Here is a 19,905-nt window from a genome sequence, read left to right as displayed (position 1 = left end):
TTCTTAATTCTAAGCCAGTCTTTATGATGTTCTGACTTATTGTGTGTTATTGCATGGTTCAGTGCTACAATAAAATAGTCAAATTTTCCCCGGTCCCACATGGTATTAATCATACTGGTGAGGTGGCCAGGTGCGGCAAACCCTCCCTGTGACACTGCCAAATCCATGCTTCATAGTTGCTATGAGGCTTTTTCCTGGAATGCTGTCTTTGGTTTCAGGTGCACGACAAGTTCAAATTCAGACTCACCTGTCCTCAGAAACATGACTTGTAAAGGTTCTGGTCTTCGTCTATGTTTTCTGTGGCAAACCTTAGTTTGGTCATTGGATATCAGCCAGAAAGAAAATGATTTCCTCCTTAGTCACCTTCATGACCAAATGTCATGAAGGTCTTCAACTTGTAGACTATTTTTTGTGTGTGTGGGATAGTTGTTTTCCCAGTTCTTTTTTTTTTTTTGAGTTCTTTCTTAGTAGACTTAGGTCAGACAGCTCTTTGGGTCTTAACATTCACCCTCTCTTCAATACAGTAAGCTTGATATCTGAGTTTTAACCTTATCTAAAATGTTCCCCGTTCTTATCATGTGCACCTGTGTCTGATTTTAGCAATGTTAAGAGAACATGAAAGTCCGTATCTATTCCCTTCCACAAATGGCATTTTAAATTACATTTATTTTTGCTTGTCATCCATGTGTGGAAATGTTAGAAAACCACACAGACTTTCTTGATTTTAATGTTTACTGCTCATATAAAAGACTAAAGAAACTATTTATTGTATTCAACAAATGACAAAATACTGCCTTGCTCTGGAGTTAAAACGAGAAAATCAACGATTGAGCTGGAAATAATCACACATAATTCAGGTAAAATATGTTTCATTTTAGTCATTAAAAAAAGCATCGTCTTTATCATCACAGTCAAAGTTAGGAAATGGAGGAAATTCTTAATAAAAACATTGTCAAAATTGACTAAGACAGTCAGAATGATATGGCACAAACCTAAAGACATAACATCTCACGTGGCAAAGCCAAACAAATCAATATAATTTCTGCAGGCCTCAAGACTAAGCATAATGTATGCTTATAAAGTGCTATTATGTAATATAAACACTAAACAGTTATATTAGTTATGATGCCAGGATAATTTTGGAAACTCCGTTGAAAGATGAATGAAATCGTATTAATTAGTCTTTGTCAGACAAAAATAAGCCACATACTGATATGATGTTATATCAATAAATATTCTATCAACAGTGTATCATATCTTTTCTTGATCACTTAATGATGAAGCAAAACAAACAAAAAAAAAACAAACAAAAAAATCCACAATTTTACAAATTCCAGGCCACTCCAAGACATCAATTCCCACCCAGAACGTTAAGTGGGTCATCAAATATGTTGCTGGAATCTGGTGCACTACTCGTTTCCTTGGCTGGTGGAGTTTTCTTTGATTTATCCGGAGCCTTCGGCACTGGCTTTGCTGTGCTTGTAAAAATGTCATCTTTGAAGGGCAGAGAGATATAACAATGTTAAAATACGACAAATAAAAGGTGAGCACTAAGCAACACAACTGATCTCCAGAAAGTATACGGTGGCATGCAAAAGTATTAAGTTTTGTATTTTTACATTTTGTCATGTTCAAACCTCAAACATATGTTATAGAGATTTAATATGGCAGATCTACACAAAGTAGTCCATCGTTGTTAGCAGTGGTGCCCTACACTTTGTTGCATAACCTAATTGTTGCTTTAAACTACTCAAGTTCTTCCCTGGCCTTTCTGATTTGTTTCTTAGTTTTTGTGATATTTGTTCTCCAATGTTCCCCAACAAGCCTTTGAGCCCTTCACAAATCAATTGGACTGAAATTAAATTACACATTTGCTAATTGCGTGACTTTCCACTTGTTTCACTAAATTTCATCCACTGGTATCAGAGTAAAAAGAGCTGAATAAAAATATATGCCTCACTTTTCAGACCTTATGACACTTATTTATCCCACATTTCATTATTACCCACTACCATGCTTTGGCTTAATCACACAAAAATCGCCATAAAATACACTGAAGTTTATGGTTATACTCTAAAAATGTGGAACACTTTGGAAAAAGCATTGTAAATGTGTGACGAACATCACTGTTGCTTACCCATGTCGTCATCAAATATAGACTTGGTCTCTCCCTTTAACTTGGACTTCGGTTTTGGTTTAAATGTGTCTGTCAGGTCAGCAAAAATGTCTACATTATCGTCAAACAAGGCAGCATCAATGCTTTTCTCTTTGAGCTTCTTGTCAACTTTAGGCACAATGGTGGCTTCGTCCTGTAACACAAATTCAGACAGGAAAAACGGGAATCAAATCCACCCTGATGGCACAGGTGATTCAATTACCACAAACAAAAAGGTAAACCTACCTGAAAAATGTCCTGTGTTGAAAAACTGCTGCCGTTCTTGATTTCTTTATTAGTTTTGGATGTGGCAGTGGCACTGCTGTTAAGTCCAAATAAGTCGTCATCGTCATCTTCCATAAAGGGTGAGGCTTTAGCTTTCTGTGTTACTGAACGTGGCTTAACATTTTGGAAAAGATCATCAGTGTGCGTATCAAATATAGAGGAGAGTTGACTGGGATCTATATCCTTCTTCAGTCCTGCTCCACTACTGGCCTGTGGCTCGATGCTCTTGGGGGTCTCTCTGGGTGAGGGCTTGTTAAAGATGGTTTTAGGCCCAAAGAGACCATCTGAGCCAAAGAGGTCATCTTCTTCTAATGGTAGTTGTTTCTTTGTGCTGCTGCTGTCCTTACTGGAGTCTTTCGTTCCTGCTTTTGTCGATACTGGCAATGACAGCTCATTGGGTCTGGAAGAGCTTTGAGAGAATGAAGGCTGTGAAGACAAGGGCTTTGGTGAGTTTGATGCTTCGGACGACGAAGGTGATGTTGGGTTGATGGGCGCGAGGTTGGATTTGTCTGATGGGGGCAATGCTAAACTGGAAACACTGTGATTTGGAGCAAAAATATCTTCCCCTCCGCTCTGATCTGTGTCCCCCACCAACTTTTTGGCAGCCTGCTGCCTGGCTGCTCTGGACTGGGGTCTCCGAAGAGCCGAACCTTTTGCACGGCCCTGCAAGGGTAGGGAGATTTTAGCTACTTTCGGAGTAGATGGAGGTGAAGATAAAGAGACAACAGTGCAGAAAGTGCCAAACTCAAAACCCACCTTGTGTGCACTTTGCAGAGTCGTGACCTGGACTGGTGTATCAAAGCTCACCCCACCTTCGCTCTCTTCATGTCCTCCTATGGGGGTTGAAACAGGACTGGGGCTCAGGCTGGAGCTGGATACCCCAGAGGAAGAGCTCAGAGTCCCTGACATGCTGGAAAGAGCTCCCGGGAGCAAAGCAGCAGGGTTGATCATCAGACTGGCCTGGATGTATAAAAAAACAGTTGCAGTGATAGCTGTGTAGTTTCTTTTTAAGATGACACTACTTCAAGCAAGAAAATTTAGCATATGTACAGAACCATGAACTAATAGTACAGATTTGTATCACTTCTCTAACTAGTAAGTTCCTCTGTGTGGTTCAGAGAAAGGAGAAACCAGGACCGAGGATGGAAATGGTGCAAGAGAAACAACGAACAGCAAGAACTGCTGAAACTGCAAAGACCAGCAAGACATCTCTTCTTCATTAGTAAGATAAAATGATAAAATGACTGTTCAATTAGGACAGTCAATTTCAGCCAAGGTTTGGAAGAAGAATAGGAAGAATAGGAAAAAGCAGGTGAAAAATATGTAAAGATCTTCCCCGAAGAGGAAAATAAGAGAAAAAAAATAGGTCAGTATTAAAGGCTTTTGATTCAGTTAAAAAAAATTAAATTACTTGAAGTTTCCCAATCCTTGATGAGGAATCTTTAGGTTTTACAGGGCTTGGTGCTGGTTTCTGTGTGGTCAAATTACAGCAGGATCAAAATTGTATCAAACATAGAATTTGTGTTTTATTTTAAAAAAAAAAAAAATCTTACAAATTGAGAACAGAACAAAACAAAAATAATGCTTCTAAATCAGTAAATAGTTGCCACAGTTTTGTAGTATCAAACTGAAAAAAAAAAAAAAAAAATCAAAACCAATCAAAAACAGACAAATTTAGCCCACCTGAATCTCTGAAACAGGATCAGGGCTTGCAAGTGGCGCTTTATCAAGAGGTTTGCTTGGTTTCTTCGCTACCATCTAAATAAAAAGGAAAATAAACGGTTGGTATTTTTTGTAAGTATTAAAAATATTGAAATCCGGTGTTTTCTAAAAACAAAACTATATTGTTACCGGAGGGGGAGGCGTTGCTTTGACAGAGCTGAAAATGTCATCTTCGTCATCGTCTGAAAACAGATTATGCGCTGCTGGTTTCATCGGACTGACCTTAGAACTCTGAAAATTGACCAATACAATACAATGAAAAACATTTGCAACTACATACAGAAGAAAAATATTTGCAGAGTAAGCAAAACCACAAACATGCTCATGACAAGTTTTGCTTATGGGAACTTTGTAGAAATAATGTCATTAAGTGTAACTGCACAACCTTTAGGAGACACTTGTTACTTTATGCAGTAAAGCGGTAAGTGATGATGTGAAAAGTCATATTGCTTGTTTGTGCATCAAAGTCTTGGCCAATACAATGAATTCTGATTCTCAAGAGAGAATGCAATTGCTGCCAAATTTTATTTCACAAAAATATAATGAGGAACATGAATCAGTTCATAGTGGAACAGTAAATGTAGTTTGGAAGGTTTAAATAAATTTGACTTTAACATCTGAACTGAACTTGGAGCTAGCTCTTGTTACGAGTGAACTCGCACAACAATGCAGCAGATGCACTGACCTCAGCTTTTGTTGTGGCTGCAAAAAGATCAACATCAGGGTCGTTGTCCTTCTGCTGCGTTTGACTGAACAGCAGCTCTTCGTCCTGGAAAACCCCTGTGCTCTTATTCTGCTGTTGCTCCTCTGCGGGCTGCGGGAAAATTTTACATTTCAAATGCAGAAGTAAAATGAAAATGCAAATGAATGAATTTCCCCATATTCTCTGTTCTATTACAAGGCAGACAAACCTCTGGCGTCTTTCCTGCCGTGGGCTTACTGGCTGAGAATGTTGGAACGTTCCATTCTGATTCGTCTTCGTCATCCTCATCAAACAGACTGACTGTTTTTGATTTGCCTTTGTCTTCCTTCTTTTCCTCGGTCCTGAACATTGGTGGTGGAGTGCCTTTGGCGAGGAAGAGGTCATCCTGGTCTTCATCATCCAGAGGGCCCTTTGTCTGCTTGCTGCTGAGAACGTCGATGCCACCAAACAGACTGACTGCTCCAGCAGGCTTCTTTCTGATTTCAGCGCTCTCTGGTGACGGCAGCGCTTCAGGTTTCTTTTCAGCTGGCTTCGGCTGCACCGGCGGTTTGTCCTTTGCTGGGGCCTCAGAGACCAGAACCTGCTCTGGCTTCGAGGAGGACTGCGAAGAGGCAACAGGCATCTGAGAAAATTACAGATAATAAAACGGTTACACGTGGAGGATGCACAAATACACATATGTGAACTTTCAAACATCAGAACTTCTAAGAAGTGTCTTCGACGAACAGTTTAGGTTTGTAGGACCACACGTTATACCAACTCAATATCATCCTCTACACCAGTTTGTTATGCTAAAGTCTTGTCGATATGAGTGAAGGTGCTCTTGTATAAATATTCTGTTTGTTAAGTTAGAAATGTAAAATTCTCAAAATAATTCCCAAACATGAGACAGTTCTATCTACAAGAATAGTTTATCTTCTTGGTTTCAACCAAGCATCAAAAGAATAATAATAAAAAAAATGCATAAGTCATGCATAAGCAATGAGTTTAAGACTTTTGCTCACTCACTTTAGTGGGGGCTTCAGAGTTTGTGTGAACTGCAGGGTTATTGCCAAACAGAGATTCTTTTCCTTCATCATCTCCCTCGTCTTCAAACAGGAGAGCAACCCTCTGGGGCTTCTTCTGACTTCATGAAGGCAACAGAACAAGAAGTCAAGTAAATATTTAAGATGTTAAAGTACAATAACAGTTACAACGCAACTTGAGCCAGACAAGGGCTGCTTTGTTTTCCGTTTATAAATGAATCGGGTTATTTACAACCGCATGTACCTTGACGTCTTGGTGTCGGCAAACAGGTCATCATCATCCTCGTCGTTGAACAAACTGCTCTTCTGAGATATTTTAGTACTTGGGAGGTTAGATGGGGCACTGGTGCTGGTTTTCATTCCTCCCGTTTTACTCTCCGCCTTCGATGAGCTGCTTTTTGGACTTATCCACTGATCCTGACATTTCAGAAAGTTACATATTTCAAAATTCAGAAAAATCCTGGTTGGCGAGTAGAAAATATTAGCTTTGTTGACCTCATACCTCGTCGTCGCTGAAAAGAGAGCTGGATGCCGCTTTGGTGGGTGGCGGGACGGCGACTTTAGCTTGAGATGGTTTAACTTGAGATTTGGCTGCAGATGCAAAAAGATCCTACAGGGTAAAAGATTAACATGTAGTGATGTCAAATAAAACGCGTCAGATTTTATTTTTTGCTGTAATGAAACTGTTTTCACCTCTTCTTCTTCCTCATCATCAAATAAGGACAGGGGGGTCTTGCCGGTTTTACCCAAACTTGGAGGGTCAGGCTTAGATTGACTCTTAGTGGCTCCTGGAAATAACTGACGCAAACAAAAAGGATATCAAGCGTTATCGAAATGCTTTGTGAGATTCATCTCTTCTTTACCATTTTGTTTCTACTGCGAACATTACCTGAGGCTCTTCATCGTCAGAGAACAGGCTTGTGCTACGAGGCGTTTCTGCTGGCTTAACTGGAGCTTTTCCAACATCAGCAGCAGCAGGAACAACCTGAAGTTCATAAACGTAAACAAAATACAAAAAGTTGTGAAATTATCCCATAACAAAAAGAAAAATGAAAAAAAAGAGAGAGATGCACAGGTTAGTTTTCTCGTCAAAGACAAAATGTAAAAATTAAGGATGTAAACAAAAAAAATTAGACAAAATAATGCAATGGTTTGACAATATTTCCCAAGATGTGGGATGAAATGTGAAGGTTTACTCCTCTCTTCTTGATACAATTTCTGCATTGCAGAATAATGAGGTGCATTTTACACAGAACCTTTTTCACCCATAATCTGGTTCCACAGATTATGGGTGAATCAGATTACCTAGCAGTGTTCTTAATGTGCAGTGTCCCTTGACAAATAAATGTTAATTATTTTGACCTTATTAAACAAAGTTAATTAAGTAAAATTTATTTACCGTATTTTCCGCACTATAAGGCGCACCTTAAATTAATGGCCTTTTTTAGGACTTTTTTCATTTATAAGGTACACCGCATTATAAGGCGCATAGGAAGGACGCTACAGTTAGGATTGCCGACGATCCCGTATTGAACCTATACGGATGCGATTTGTTCCGTACTCTACAAATATGGATGTGTAATAATAGAAAAGATCCCAGAGTACTTTACATAGTAGGTTGCCCCAGCCAACACTCACGGTGTTGGTATATTGTGCCCAACTGTTTTCTGGGTAACGCAGACCAACTGACACGCTGCCCGCAGTCTCTGTCTCTCTTCCCCCGCGCCCCCCCGGCTTTAAATGTACAGGGACTGGTCCCTTGAAGCATCCTGGATGAATGTCTAAAGCCACTTTGTTGACATAAAGAATGTCAACAAAACAGTCCGACTCCGGTCGGCTAGGAGAGCCTTCCGCGACTGAGCCGGGGAGTGGCCGGACGATGGTCACCCTTCTCCGTTCGCGCACAGCATGTTCGTGGAGAACGTGGTGCTAAATGACCTGCAGATAGGTCAGTCAAACTTTATTAACAAACCAGCATTCTGACAACTATCCCAGCATGCACCGCGCGTTTCTTCTTCTATGGGCGAAAATGAAGTCGGCGCCTGCTTACCATAGCTGCTAGACCTGTTGTGGCTCAATATTGGTCCATATATAAGGCGCACCAGATTATAAGGCGCACTGTCGGCTTTTAAGGAAATTGAAGGTTTTTAGGTGCGCCTTATAGTGCGTAAAATACGGTACTTAAATGCAAGTTATTATTAAATCTATTTTGAGCATTCCACTTTTAGTGTAAGTTTATTGCTGTGCTATAAACATTTGACCGTCTATGGATCAATGCACAGCACTTTGGAAATGTATTGTCATAAACGTGCTTTATAAATCAGATCTAGCAAAGATCATCAAGTTCACTTAAGAAGCCATAAGTAGTTTTAGAAGAAAAACCAACCTTAACATTGTGACCACTGAAGACAATGGAGCACTTTTAGATTGAATTTCTGACATTTTGCGAATGAAAACAAACTAAATTAATGCGTGTCGGGGCCAAGTACGAAAACAATAGTCTATCCAGACCTCTTCATTTTTCTCAGAGTCCTCGCTGGTAGACGTCTGCCTCTTTTTCAAGCCCTCGCTTAGCAGGCTTTTAGTTGCAGGACCAAACATGGAGATGGCCCCAGCTGGCATCTAAACATGAGATCGACCGTCACCATTGCAACACACAGAAAACACAACACTAGATGTTTCTTCGAAAGAATGCTTTCATTTACCTTTTTCTCCGGAGGTTTATCTTTCTCCTCCTCAGGCTCCTTCTTGCTTTGGGTTGGAGTTGCTGCTTTGAACTTGCCACTGAATATGTCGCCATCATCGTCCTCATCGTCAAAAAGGTCAATTGAATTTTTAAGTTTGGCTTTCTCCTGTACAGCTGGAAATAAAATAAAATAAATAATCAAGCCAGGATCCCATTGTAATAACTGCAGCGCCACTCGGGCGACTCTTTCATTCACTTACCAGAGTCGGACTTTTTCAGAATTTTACCACTAAAGAAATCATCGTCTTCGTCGTCGTCAAACAGCCCCCCGACTCCACCACCACCAGCTCCAGTGAGAGTTTGTGTGGGAGCAGTTTTGGTCCCGACAGCAGCTGGGGTCTTATTTTCTTTTCTCTCCTCTGAGTCAGAGCTTTGTCCAGAACCAAACAGGCTGTTATCTAATTGGAGAAAGTTTGTTTCAGTACAATAAAGCAAAAAAAAAAAAAAAAAGTTGCATGTTACTATTAAGATCTCTTCTACTACCTGGAAATATCGATACGGCACCAGCTGGAATCTTCTTATCAGCTTTACGAGATTCTGAACAGCAAAATAAACGTTAATCTCAATCTGTGTGTTTACTTTAAAAATGAATCTATTTGTTTTTCTAGATTTTACCTTCAGCTTGAGATGTGCTTCTTATCTTTTCATTCATTACTCTTTTCTCCTCCAACGCAGGTTTTGGCGCCTCAGAGAAAAGATCTCCCTGTATGATGCAATAGAACATGACACATTAAAATCTGTTCCCACCGCTTCCACGATACGAAAGCAGGAAATAAATCACATCACCTCGTCATCGTCGTCGAAGAGGCCCTTTCCTCCGCTGAAGAGGCCGCTTTTTCCACCAAATGGGGAGAAGTCATCGTCGTCGTCATCATCGTAATGATCATCCATCTTGGGAGGCTTAAACATGTCATCGCTATCCTCCTCAGCCGCTGGTAAAATTTAAATGAACAGTTTAAGTTTGGTCGGTTTGTCACGAAAACTCTAATGGTGCGTCAAAACTTAAAAGGCTGAACAGGAATGATGATGACTGTGTGTCCTACCCTGTGGTTTTGCAGGCTTTGGTTCTTTTCTGCCTTTACTCTTCTTCTTAGATGCCAATGCTTCAGTATAATGAGATGGTAGAAACAAAAGATCCATAAACATGCACATGTAAAAATGACAGACGTATGTGAACTGCACTTGATGTTGTACTCAAAAGGGCGCTTCAACACCCGGTTTTCACTAAAACAAGACACAGCTGGGCTTATCCAAAACAGGTGTAAATGGTAGCCCAGAAATGATCGTAGGATAGGTATATGCGATTTATGAAATGGATAATATAAACAAAGCAAACAACTGGATGTTGATAAATGTGGTGGCTGAAAACTGTAGCTCACTTCTATAAGTAGAGAGAACTTTATTGGTCCCTTTATTTACAGAGACTAATAAAGTCTCCGTAAATTCTTTGTGATGTTATTCTAACCTTCCCAAATATAAGTAGGCAAGTTAACAGCTGCATATTATCTGCTATGAACAGCTACATTTGTTTAATTGCTCACTAATAATTATCCAACAAAGCTTGGTTTCTTCAGCTAATTTCGTAAATAATTGTGTCCTAAACGATTTGTGTGAAAATGACCAAACGTGTTTGATACCCGAGGACCAATGAGACGTAGGAATGGAAATCTACAGTGGGTGATGTCGTGTGTGAGGTAGATGGTAATGACAGGAACTTACACGCACGATCTCCTTCAGGCCGGGTCATATGTTCCCCTTTGATTCGGGCGGCTAACTCATCTTCAAATCTGAACTCGCCTGTGTTCTGTGACATACAAAATATCAGCTGTCATTCTCTTTGGGAATCGTCTGAAATACCCAACACCTAAATTATAGTTTCCCATTTCAGATACTTTAGGTCTGTACAAAATTATTATTATTTTGTGTGACCCGGCTATACCTTTGGAGCATCATCTTCATCTGATTTTTCAAATAAGTCTGAATCCTCGTCCTCCTCTTCTTCAAAACTAACCATAGATGACTTCTAGATGAAATTGAGGAGAAAATGTAAAACTTAATTGGTTTGGAGGTGAAGTTATTTTTTATATGGAGATAGAAAAATGACTTAAGATACCTTTTGAACATTATTGTGAGCTTCGGGCTCCTCCTGGGAAACGTCATCATCTGAATTCTGTTTAAAAGAAGAAATAAAATTATTATTATTAAATGTTTTTGAAAATTAAAACAAAACCATAACACGTGAAATAATAAGGGAAATATTGTCTCACAAATTCTTCTTTGTCATTTTCACTGTCGACAACGCTGTCCCTGTCGCTGTCGACCGATAGTTCTGAAAATGACATAAAGGTTATTGATGTCAAGCTGAGGTACAGACAAGAGCGGCTGTGAGAGTCTTACCGTCACTCGACAGGTCACCAAGCCCAACATCGTCCTGCTCCATGAAGGCTTGAGAGCCAATCAGATACGGAAGTGGCCTATCCACGTAGAGATCCTAATGCAAAAATAAGTAACACCCAAACTTAATTACGCTGATCTCATCACATGCATTGCAGTCAAAACTGCAATAATTGCATTTTGCAATTGTTGCGTTTCAGAGGAGCAGCACACCTTGGGTTCGAGGATGGCCTCTACTCTGTCCGGGATCTCCTCGTCCTCGGAGTCAGAGTTCCCCGCCTTGATGTCCAGATGCTCAAACGCTGACTCCAGTACTTTCAGCCCATAACTCACAGCTTCCTGCATCTTGGGGATCAACTCTGCCTCTTTTTGCTCTCGAGTCTTTTCCTGAAGTTCAGAGATGAATAAATAAAATGTGAAAATACTTGCAAAAGTAGTTTCAGACTTAATGTTTTTTTCACATTTTATGCTACAATCAAGAAATCAGTGTAATTTACTAGGCTTTCATCTGCTTGACCAACACAAAGTAGCACATAATCATGAAGAAAAAGCAAAATGTGACATGGGTTCATTTTCTCTCCAGTTAAAAAATGAAATATGGCTTGCTTTTGTATTTAGACCTGTAAACAATAATACCCCTAAATAAAATTAAAATCTAGTGCAACAAACACACCCCCTCACCAGAGAACAAATGACATGAAAGACCAAGTAAAGGCCAGGGAAAAAAAAAAAAAAGCATAGAAGACCTTTAAACCAGGGTTAGTCAAGCAAATATCTGGCTATTAAGAAATAAAATAAGAATTACAGTAAAACTGAGACAATACATTGTTTTCCTCCCATTTTACAGACATGCACTACTTAGCATTTTCCTATCACATAAAATTCCAGTACGACAAATTCACATTTGTGTTTGTAAAGTGACAATCTGTGAAAAGCTCAAAACGCTGTACTCAAGGAAAACGAGAGATGTCAGCAGGTTTGTGCTCAGTTACCTGTTCAGGCTGCTTCTCTGAAGCATCAGCCTTGGGCATCGTCTCCTCCACCTCCTCATCGTACACTCTCTGTTACAGAACAGGATACACTGGATCATGTGTCGTCTACTTAAAAACTCAGCTGGCTCAAAAGGAGTCTAAAAATATCAATGCAAATTTAATTTGGTAAATACTATTAATGAAGTTATGAGATGCATTACATTTTCTATAAATTGTGTATTAGAGAGCATTAAAAAGTCATTGAAGACAGAGTGCAGGCGGCTGTCTGTGGCCTTGGTGTCCCGGATAAGGCTGTCCAACTGCTTTTCAATCTCATGAGTCTTTGACAACATTCTCTGCGAAAAGTCTTGGAGGAAGAGGAAGAGCTGCGAGACAAAAAAAAAAAAAAGCAGTTACGAGAACAGGATCCGTTGATCTCACAACTTTCTCAAACACTGTTTTACTGATGCTTCAAAATTGCGATAGGATTTCTAGCTTACCCCCGAGTCGGCTGCTAAGGACCAGTTGGCACTGTGTTGTCGGATCTCCTCAAGACTCCACGGCCTCTCCCACACCTGAGCATCTTTGCTAAAAGCCTCACTTCGGCTTGGGCCATTTGCGATTCCATTTGGCAAAGTACTCATCTGGAATCAGATAACTTGTTGTGATGATGGAAATCAATAATTCATGCAGGCTTTTTAAAGCCCATCAACACATAAAGAGGACAAAACCAAAAACAGAAAATTATCTTTACTATACATTTGTACTCTAAATGAACACAGGTTACCTGTAGGAGGAAATAAGAGCAAAAACACAAATTGGAGTGAATGTTTCCACTGACAAAGATTTTATGAGAGCGAGTTTTGCTGCCTATAGCTGCCTTGACATAAGTACCACTTATGTATGACATTAAATAATCAGTTTCAGTTGCATATCTTTTCTTCATAGTACCTTTCCTTTAACATCTTATCACATTAAAATTACAAAGCTCAGTGCATTTTATCGGCATTGTGCATAACAGACCGATAGAAAGTTTCCCCTGTACATAATCGTAAGGTGGAAGAAAAATGATTACGACACAATTTACAACTAAAAAAAACCCCCCTGAAGAATCTGTTGTGCTTTTCAATTCAATTTACATTGTAAAAAGATTGATTCTGATACCCATAACAAATGCCAGAACTATCAGCTACATTTAGTTCACCAGTGGGTAATTCAGTCTCGGTGTTTACAGCCATTTATAGTACCGTTTTGTGAGGTCTATTAGAGAATGTTAGTGAGCAAACAGCACAATAAAGAACAAGGACACAGTGGTGTCTCTGAATCTTCGATTAGGTTATAATATAACAGCGCTCTGTAACATAACATCACGGAGTGCTGGACAATCCATCATTCAGAAATGGACAGCGTATGCAAATCTACAACGGTCACTCAACTAAACTGAAGAGCCTGGCAAAGAAAGAATCACTCAGAAAAGCAACAAGAAGGTCTGTGGTTACGCTGAGGAGCAGCAGAGGATCCACAGCTAAGGTGGGAGAATAACTACACAACTTGCTTTAATGCAAAAGTGGAAAACTTGTTGATTCACCATGAAACATTGTGGGGGCAACATTGCACTATGGTAATGGTAATTTTATTCAACACAGCCAAAAAAAAGGTACTCGAATTTGATGGAAAGATTGATGTAGCTAATTGCAGCACAATCCTCTAAGGCAATTCCAGTCCTCAGGCCCCCAACCCCCATGTTTTAGATGTGCCTCTATTGCAGAACAAATGATTGCATGACCATCAAGTACTGCAGAAGCCTGTTAATCACCCACAGATTCAAACCAGGTGTGTGGCAGAAGGGAAACACCTAAAACATGGAGGGCAGGAGCGCGTGAGGATCGGAATTGAGTGGAGACTAACCACAAATGCATGCCCTGCTTTTTTTTGTACGATATCTTAAGTCTATGAATAATTTTCCTTCCACTTAACAATATGCATCACTTGTCTTGGTTTATCACAGAAAATACCAACAAAATGAATTACATTTGCATATATGCGACAAAATGTTATCAAATTCAAGCAACGTATCCTGCCAGCCAGATGTGTACAAGGTGTTGGGGAAAACAACCTAAGAGCATAACATAGAAGTTAAGGACAGTGATGTCACAACCAGGAAGTTCATCATTGCTTGAAAGATCTCAAATCTTTACAAGCAGTAAGAGTTCAGCTGTGGGGGTCAAAGGTTTAAACCTCTTTAAAGTAAATTACATCAAAAAAACAGAGATAACTGTTTAAAAGATTCTTAGCATCTTTAACATGCGCATGCTACTATGTGAAACTAGATAACTGACCAAGTTTGTAGCAGAAACAATACTGAGTGTATTAACTAAAATTACGAAGACAGAGCTACCTCACCGAAGAACACAATTCAGAGTTATTTAGTGATTTGGTGCTTTTAGTGTCACCCAAAACAAATATTGACTTGTGAATTCCCATAAATGTTATAAACAGTTTAACCAGTACACTTGTAATGAAACACGACAGCGGTGCATTTACAGTGACGTTGCTAAAATAGCGAAAATAGCGAAATGTAATTTATTACGTCCTCATGAAGTTTCCAGAATTTGTGTGTGTGTTTTTTTTTTTTTAATGGAAAGCGGGGGGGGGGACTGTTTGGCTAAGCTAGCATTTAGCTAGCCAACATCAACACTGATGTTCCGTGTAGCATAAACGGATAAATCACCCTGCATATAAGTGGTCCCACGCTTACCTTGAATATCTTCTGTCAAGCGCTGCCCACGTCGGACAACTGCGGTCAGAAACGAAGAAGAAGAAAAAAAAAAAACAGAAAAAAAAAACAAGATCGATTATGCAAAATTTGGCCTTTCCCTCATTGGTCTTCTGACAGGTCAGCCATATTCTGTCTGCAGACAGTCACCTGACTAGCGTTGCATAGCAACCAAGTAGAGAGGGGCGGACCGGAACAAACCAAACCAACAAGGTAGGGGGGGAAATCCGACAGAAATTGTAAAATCACAGAAGACCCTTCTCTACTATGCCTGTGTGAATTATCTGGTTTAGTTTTAGGTTGAAAGTCCTCCCTAGTCCTCCTCCTATATTTCAATAACTTATTTATTGAACTTTATATGGAAAACAAAAACATTTGACACACCAAAAATGTGAAACTTCCACCAATAAAAGAAAGTGGTTCACTTTTTTTTAAATAACCACAATAATATAGAAAACATCTTTCACAAATATTTGTTTTGCAACTTTTGTGGAATTCAGTTTCTTACTATGCAGATACTCTCCACTTTAGCATTCAGTCTGCAGCACTGCTGAGGTTTAAGCAGTTCTGTTTCTTTAACTAAAACATTAAGTCTATCTAGCGTCTCATCTTCCTCCAGACAATACTCCAGATTTCCTATGGAGTTTAGGTCAGGCTGGCCATTCAAACACAGAAATGCTACGGTAATTAAACCAGGCATTGGTACACTTAGCAGCAGTGTGAGCTGCTGCCAAGTTCTGCTAGGACATGAAATGAACATCTTTCTAAAGCTCGTCAGGAGAGAAAATCATGGAAATGGGCTAAAGTTTCCTGGAAGATGGCTGCACTGAGTTTGGATTTAATTAAACACCAGCAGATGACAGCTCACCCTGAATTACCACTGTGGAAATTTTACTATCGAAGTTTAGATTCTGTGCATCTTCGCCCTTCCTTCTTTCCTAGCCTAGATGAAATGCACTACTGACTTCCATCTGAAAGATGATTTCAGGCCACTTCACATTAGTCTCACTTGTTCATAACCCAGGAAATGTGTTTCCGACATTTTCTGTTGCTCCGGGGTGGCTCCCACAAACTCTTGAATGGGTTTTGCTTCACAATCCTCAAGGCTGGGTTTATCCCTGTTGCCACTATGTTTTTGTCTACCATAGCTTTTCCTTAAACTGCACTTTCCAATAAAGATTGGATGAAACACTGAGCAACGACCTTCACTTGCTTGTCCTGGTTGTGGAGGGCATCATTAAGTACCTGCTGGACAACGGTAAAGTTTTTCACCATGATTTCTGGATTATTGATATTTTGTCTTACATACTATTCACATTTTAGACTAACTGAACTGGCGCTTTTTGCTAGCTGTAAGCCATAATCATTCAAATCAACAAACAATTGAAATACATCACGCTGTACAACTTCCACTTTAACTGAATCACCTTTGATCAACTGTTAAGGCGAAGTTCGCTTCATTCAGGTTTCAAACATGAAAAATGCTATGTATAACCAAATGTATGAAATGACTTTTACATCTCAGTTAATCTTCAGTCATTTCAACATTCAAGTCAGAAATTTCAACTGAAATTTTAGTCACCAGCCCCTAAATGAAATGCCTTATAAAATACAAAGACATCATGGAAATTTGAAAATAGTTTATTTTATGTACTTCAAAAAAAGACCTAAAAATATTTTAATAGTTAAAACTATGCCACAGTGAAATCAGCAAGTAGGTAATTTTTTTAAATAACACGACAAAAGCTGCATTACTGACCAATGTCATTAATCGAAAAAAAAAAAAAATCTTAAGTTAACAAAATACATACATTTTTACCTGTAAACGACAACAAAAAAAAAAAACAATGCGGAAAAATTGTCAAATGTTTTTCAGCAACTTATTAAACAAAGTAAATTACTATTAATATGTGTGCAGCACAAAGCAAAAACATTTACAACGCTTTTGACCTCTGTAAACTTTGCATTTTAAACGCGTTTTTTTTCTTACGTAAAGTTTTATAAAAACCTACTATTGCATACGGTTAACCTGAGAGTTAAGTACTCAAAAAAGACTAATTGGTAAGTAAAAGTGCAAATCATTTTTACTTGAAGGCAAAAGGGTTCAACAACGAGAAGAAAAAAAACAAAAAGATATGCATGACAGAGATTCACATGACAGCATCAGGGAGTGGCGTTTTTTCCCTTTCAGCAGTCTGAGTCTCTGTGGCTGTACATTCTTTAGGATTGGGATCAATTTGCTCATCCACTGCTGGAGGCTGCATCACAGGCATTGCTTGGTTTAAGCCACCAGTCACTTGCTCCTCTGTCGCTGTTGTCTCTCTCGCCTTTGTATCGTTTTCCTCGTCTCCCGGATGTTCAACTACTTCCATGTCTTCTTTAACCTCAGTTTTTTCGTTTTCTTCTTCTTTATCTTCGGCAATTAAAGTGTCATTCTCATTAACTATTAAGGTTTCTTCATCGTCTTCAATGAAAATTGCTTCTTCGTCGTCTTCTTCAGTGTTCCCAAAGGTTTCCGCAGGCTGCCAATAATCGTACAGCTTGCCCTGCAACGAAAATTATAAGACTTTGCAAAAGATGGTTCAAAATCGCTGCCAATGTTTTAATACATTCAAAGAAACAGCAGCGAGGGAAGTAATTATGTGTACTATACATTGAGAGGTCTAGTTTTCTGGAGGAGCATCTGCCACTTTGTGTAGATCCTGGCTACCAGATCCTTCACCTAGCAGAGGAATACAGACATAATGCACAGCTTTAAGCACATATAGTTTGTTTTTGTTAGTCAAAAAGCTTTTTCTGTTGTTGCTACAGATGATGCAGTCCACAACAGAAAGTTTCAGTTGGTAAAAAAAAAAATATCTGCATAATTTCATGATAAAAAAAGAACATATTTATCTTTATATTTGGTCATTTTGTACCTTACTTTTTTTATATGTCAGATTGTTTCAGTACAAAATGATGAAGGCTACTGCTGGATGTTTGGTGCTGCTGACAATGTGCACATTTGCACCTCCCAAGGGGGAGTTTTCATTTTCACTTTGATGTGATGAGACAGTAATTTTTCATGTTAAAGCCACAGCCTACTGTATAAAGAAATCCTGTTACAGGAATGTGATGAATAACATCTACCAGCAGGAGGTCACGCTTTCTTATTTTGATTAGACTGGAGTCACAGGACGTCATTTTGAGTCAAGAATCTATACTTAAGAGAAATTGGGATGCAAATTGGAAAACTGACCTGGAGCTAGGGATGGGAGAAATGAACTTTAATTTTTATGCCAATACTTTGTGATATTTATGGTGCCATGGTAACAGCCTTTGCAAACAGGGGTGAACAGGTCATTATTAGGTTCAATGGCAGATTATTAAACACGGACAGTAGAGCCCATATTGTGTCACTGGTGTGTTGCATCACCACATCAGAAATATAAAGTAGTTCCTCAAATTGCAAGGCGGTACAAAAATAATGTCCTAAAACAGAGGAACTTGTGGAGTTTTGTGATTTTGTTACAGTTTTTCTTCTAAAAGCAGTGAAGTCGATAAATACGGCCTTTTAGTCATAAAACGTAAAATCTGACACTTAACTGTTCTTATTCACCTCAATGTTTTGCGCAGCCAATTAGCACTTGAAAAGACAAAATTGTAGTGATTATGGAAAATTGTAAAAAAAAATAAAATGTACTAAGAAATTTAAACTGAAATGTTTTCAGGAAGCCAGGTTTAAACATCTGCCTAAACATTTTAGTTAAGAAAATGCTGTAATGCACATCTATTTACACAGGATCCAGATACATTTTTCCAATTCATATTTAGAGGTCGTGCTCACCTTGCTGCGGTAAAGACATTTTTCGCTCTCTCTGATGTCACATTTAACATGTGTTTCAAGTTCTGATGACAAAACAAGCAGCTGCGCCTAAAGAACAACAAAAAAAGAAAAATCTCTTTTAGTTGGATTTCTAGTATCCAAAATTCCACTGTGATTTTTTTTTTTTTTTTAACTAAACTGAATTCCAACACTGTATTTAGAAAAACGAAAAAGAAGTTACCTTCTGCTCAGGTTTGAAAACCTGTAAATTGGACGCCTCATTTGTCAGAGTCAGAAGGCTATAACACAGGTAGTAGGCCTGGAATGCACAAGAAACTTGTGTAAGAATCAAATCGATATCCTCTTTTTTTTTATGCTACTCTTTAAATCCGTCCTCACCTGTTGGTCTTGAGTTGCCATCGCCTCCTCTTTGTCTTTCTGCTGGATACTTCGGAGAAGGGCGGAGGGTTGCATTTGCGGAAGATACGGCCTCAACTCGGCAAGCTGCCCACCATGCAAACGACATCGTTTAACACGACTGAATTCAAGCTGCTGTAGAACGGATGCCTCCAATGCTTTAAGAGAGCTTACCGAAAGTTCTGTCTCCACAGGGACATAGGTGCAATGTCCATCCAACAACTTAGAGATGAAGCACATGCTTAGATGGCGTTGGAGTTCTCTACTCAGAGAAACCAAGAAGGAAACAATGAGATTTTAACTGGGACAAAGATGATAAAACTAAATCCTTACTTCTAAAATGTCTGATATTTATGTAATGTTTTGCATGATGGGATTTGAAACCTCTAGGTTTTTGTAATCTCACTTGCGCATTTTGATTATTTTACATCTTTACACCTTTAATATGATGCAAGAAAACTAGCTTTAAAATAAATGCGTTTTAAAAAAAACAACAACAAAAAAACCCCAAATATATTTACATTCCACGTTTACTGTCAGGTAGGAGTTGAACCAGGAGGCACATGTTGTGATGATCGTCTGTTAAATCAGTCAGGGCTTTACAGACTCTCGGCAGCTGCAGCGGAGAAATAAGGTGACGTCAGCAATTTAAACGCAGCTTAAAGTGTAAAGAAACACAAAAGCCATTTTTGCAGAGTGGGAAGTGATTTTTTTTTTTTAAACTGACCACAGAAGACCAGTCCCTGATGTTGTTGATTATTGTATACAGCAGACAGCTCACTGCCACGTTGGACTGGAGGATTCGCCGTGTGTCGAGGCTGATTCTTCCCACCACAGTTAGCAGCAACAGCAGCTCGTCGTTGCTGTATGCGCGAGGGCAAAGGCCCATGCAGTAAGACAAGTACT

At 39.2% G+C, this 19,905-nt stretch overlaps 2 protein-coding genes across 12 annotated transcripts in view; both read right to left on the bottom strand.

Moving 5' to 3' along the window:
- Nucleotides 1-852: 852 nt before the first annotated feature.
- Nucleotides 853-14,933, bottom strand: washc2c (WASH complex subunit 2C). 8 transcript variants are annotated; one of them, XM_016678733.1, is made up of 31 exons: nt 14,760-14,933; nt 12,502-12,645; nt 12,223-12,387; nt 12,023-12,091; nt 11,244-11,417; nt 11,034-11,127; nt 10,904-10,965; nt 10,750-10,806; nt 10,576-10,659; nt 10,356-10,440; nt 9,680-9,739; nt 9,423-9,568; nt 9,252-9,339; nt 9,099-9,173; nt 8,837-9,034; nt 8,596-8,750; nt 8,402-8,512; nt 6,780-6,875; nt 6,584-6,688; nt 6,393-6,500; nt 6,135-6,307; nt 5,874-5,991; nt 5,074-5,487; nt 4,848-4,976; nt 4,292-4,393; nt 4,124-4,198; nt 3,852-3,911; nt 3,197-3,400; nt 2,402-3,103; nt 2,138-2,309; nt 853-1,494 (listed from the first exon to the last, which is right to left on the bottom strand). In XM_016678733.1, the coding sequence occupies exons 2-31, from the start codon at nt 12,643-12,645 to the stop codon at nt 1,352-1,354; spliced, it is 4,368 nt and encodes a 1,455-aa protein (XP_016534219.1). In that variant the 5' UTR covers nt 14,760-14,933; the 3' UTR covers nt 853-1,351. The 8 variants fall into 8 exon arrangements, with proteins under 8 accessions (XP_016534219.1, XP_016534222.1, XP_007566242.1 ...); XM_016678736.1 differs by having other exon boundaries at nt 5,074-5,466; XM_007566180.2 differs by having other exon boundaries at nt 9,120-9,173.
- A 1,469-nt stretch (nt 14,934-16,402) lies between these two features.
- slf2 (SMC5-SMC6 complex localization factor 2) overlaps nt 16,403-19,905 on the bottom strand; it is a 14,662-nt gene continuing 11,159 nt past the window's right edge. For all 4 annotated transcript variants that reach the window (XM_016678723.1, XM_016678724.1, XM_016678722.1 and 1 more), the window contains 8 exons: nt 19,727-19,903; nt 19,521-19,615; nt 19,174-19,261; nt 18,982-19,086; nt 18,824-18,901; nt 18,604-18,690; nt 17,431-17,499; nt 16,403-17,323 (listed from right to left, as the gene is read on the bottom strand). In XM_016678723.1, coding sequence (XP_016534209.1) covers nt 16,928-17,323; nt 17,431-17,499; nt 18,604-18,690; nt 18,824-18,901; nt 18,982-19,086; nt 19,174-19,261; nt 19,521-19,615; nt 19,727-19,903 — 1,095 coding nt within the window. In that variant the 3' untranslated portion in view covers nt 16,403-16,927. The remainder of the gene's footprint in view (nt 17,324-17,430; nt 17,500-18,603; nt 18,691-18,823; nt 18,902-18,981; nt 19,087-19,173; nt 19,262-19,520; nt 19,616-19,726; nt 19,904-19,905) is intronic.

Source organism: Poecilia formosa, unplaced genomic scaffold, assembly GCF_000485575.1.
Source record: "Poecilia formosa unplaced genomic scaffold, Poecilia_formosa-5.1.2 Scaffold188, whole genome shotgun sequence".
Classification (NCBI taxonomy): domain Eukaryota; kingdom Metazoa; phylum Chordata; class Actinopteri; order Cyprinodontiformes; family Poeciliidae; genus Poecilia; species Poecilia formosa.
This window is presented reverse-complemented; position numbering and strand designations above follow the sequence as displayed.

Coding starts and splice junctions, on each gene's coding strand:
- washc2c (XM_016678733.1), bottom strand. CDS start 12,645: ATGAGTACTTTGCCAAATGGAATCGCAAATGGCCCAAGCCGAAGTGAG. Junction 11,128..11,243: donor AGGCCATCCTCGAACCCAAG/GTGTGCTGCTCC, acceptor TTTTTGCATTAG/GATCTCTACGTGGATAGGCC. Junction 9,740..10,355: donor GCCTGAAGGAGATCGTGCGT/GTAAGTTCCTGT, acceptor ATTATACTGAAG/CATTGGCATCTAAGAAGAAG.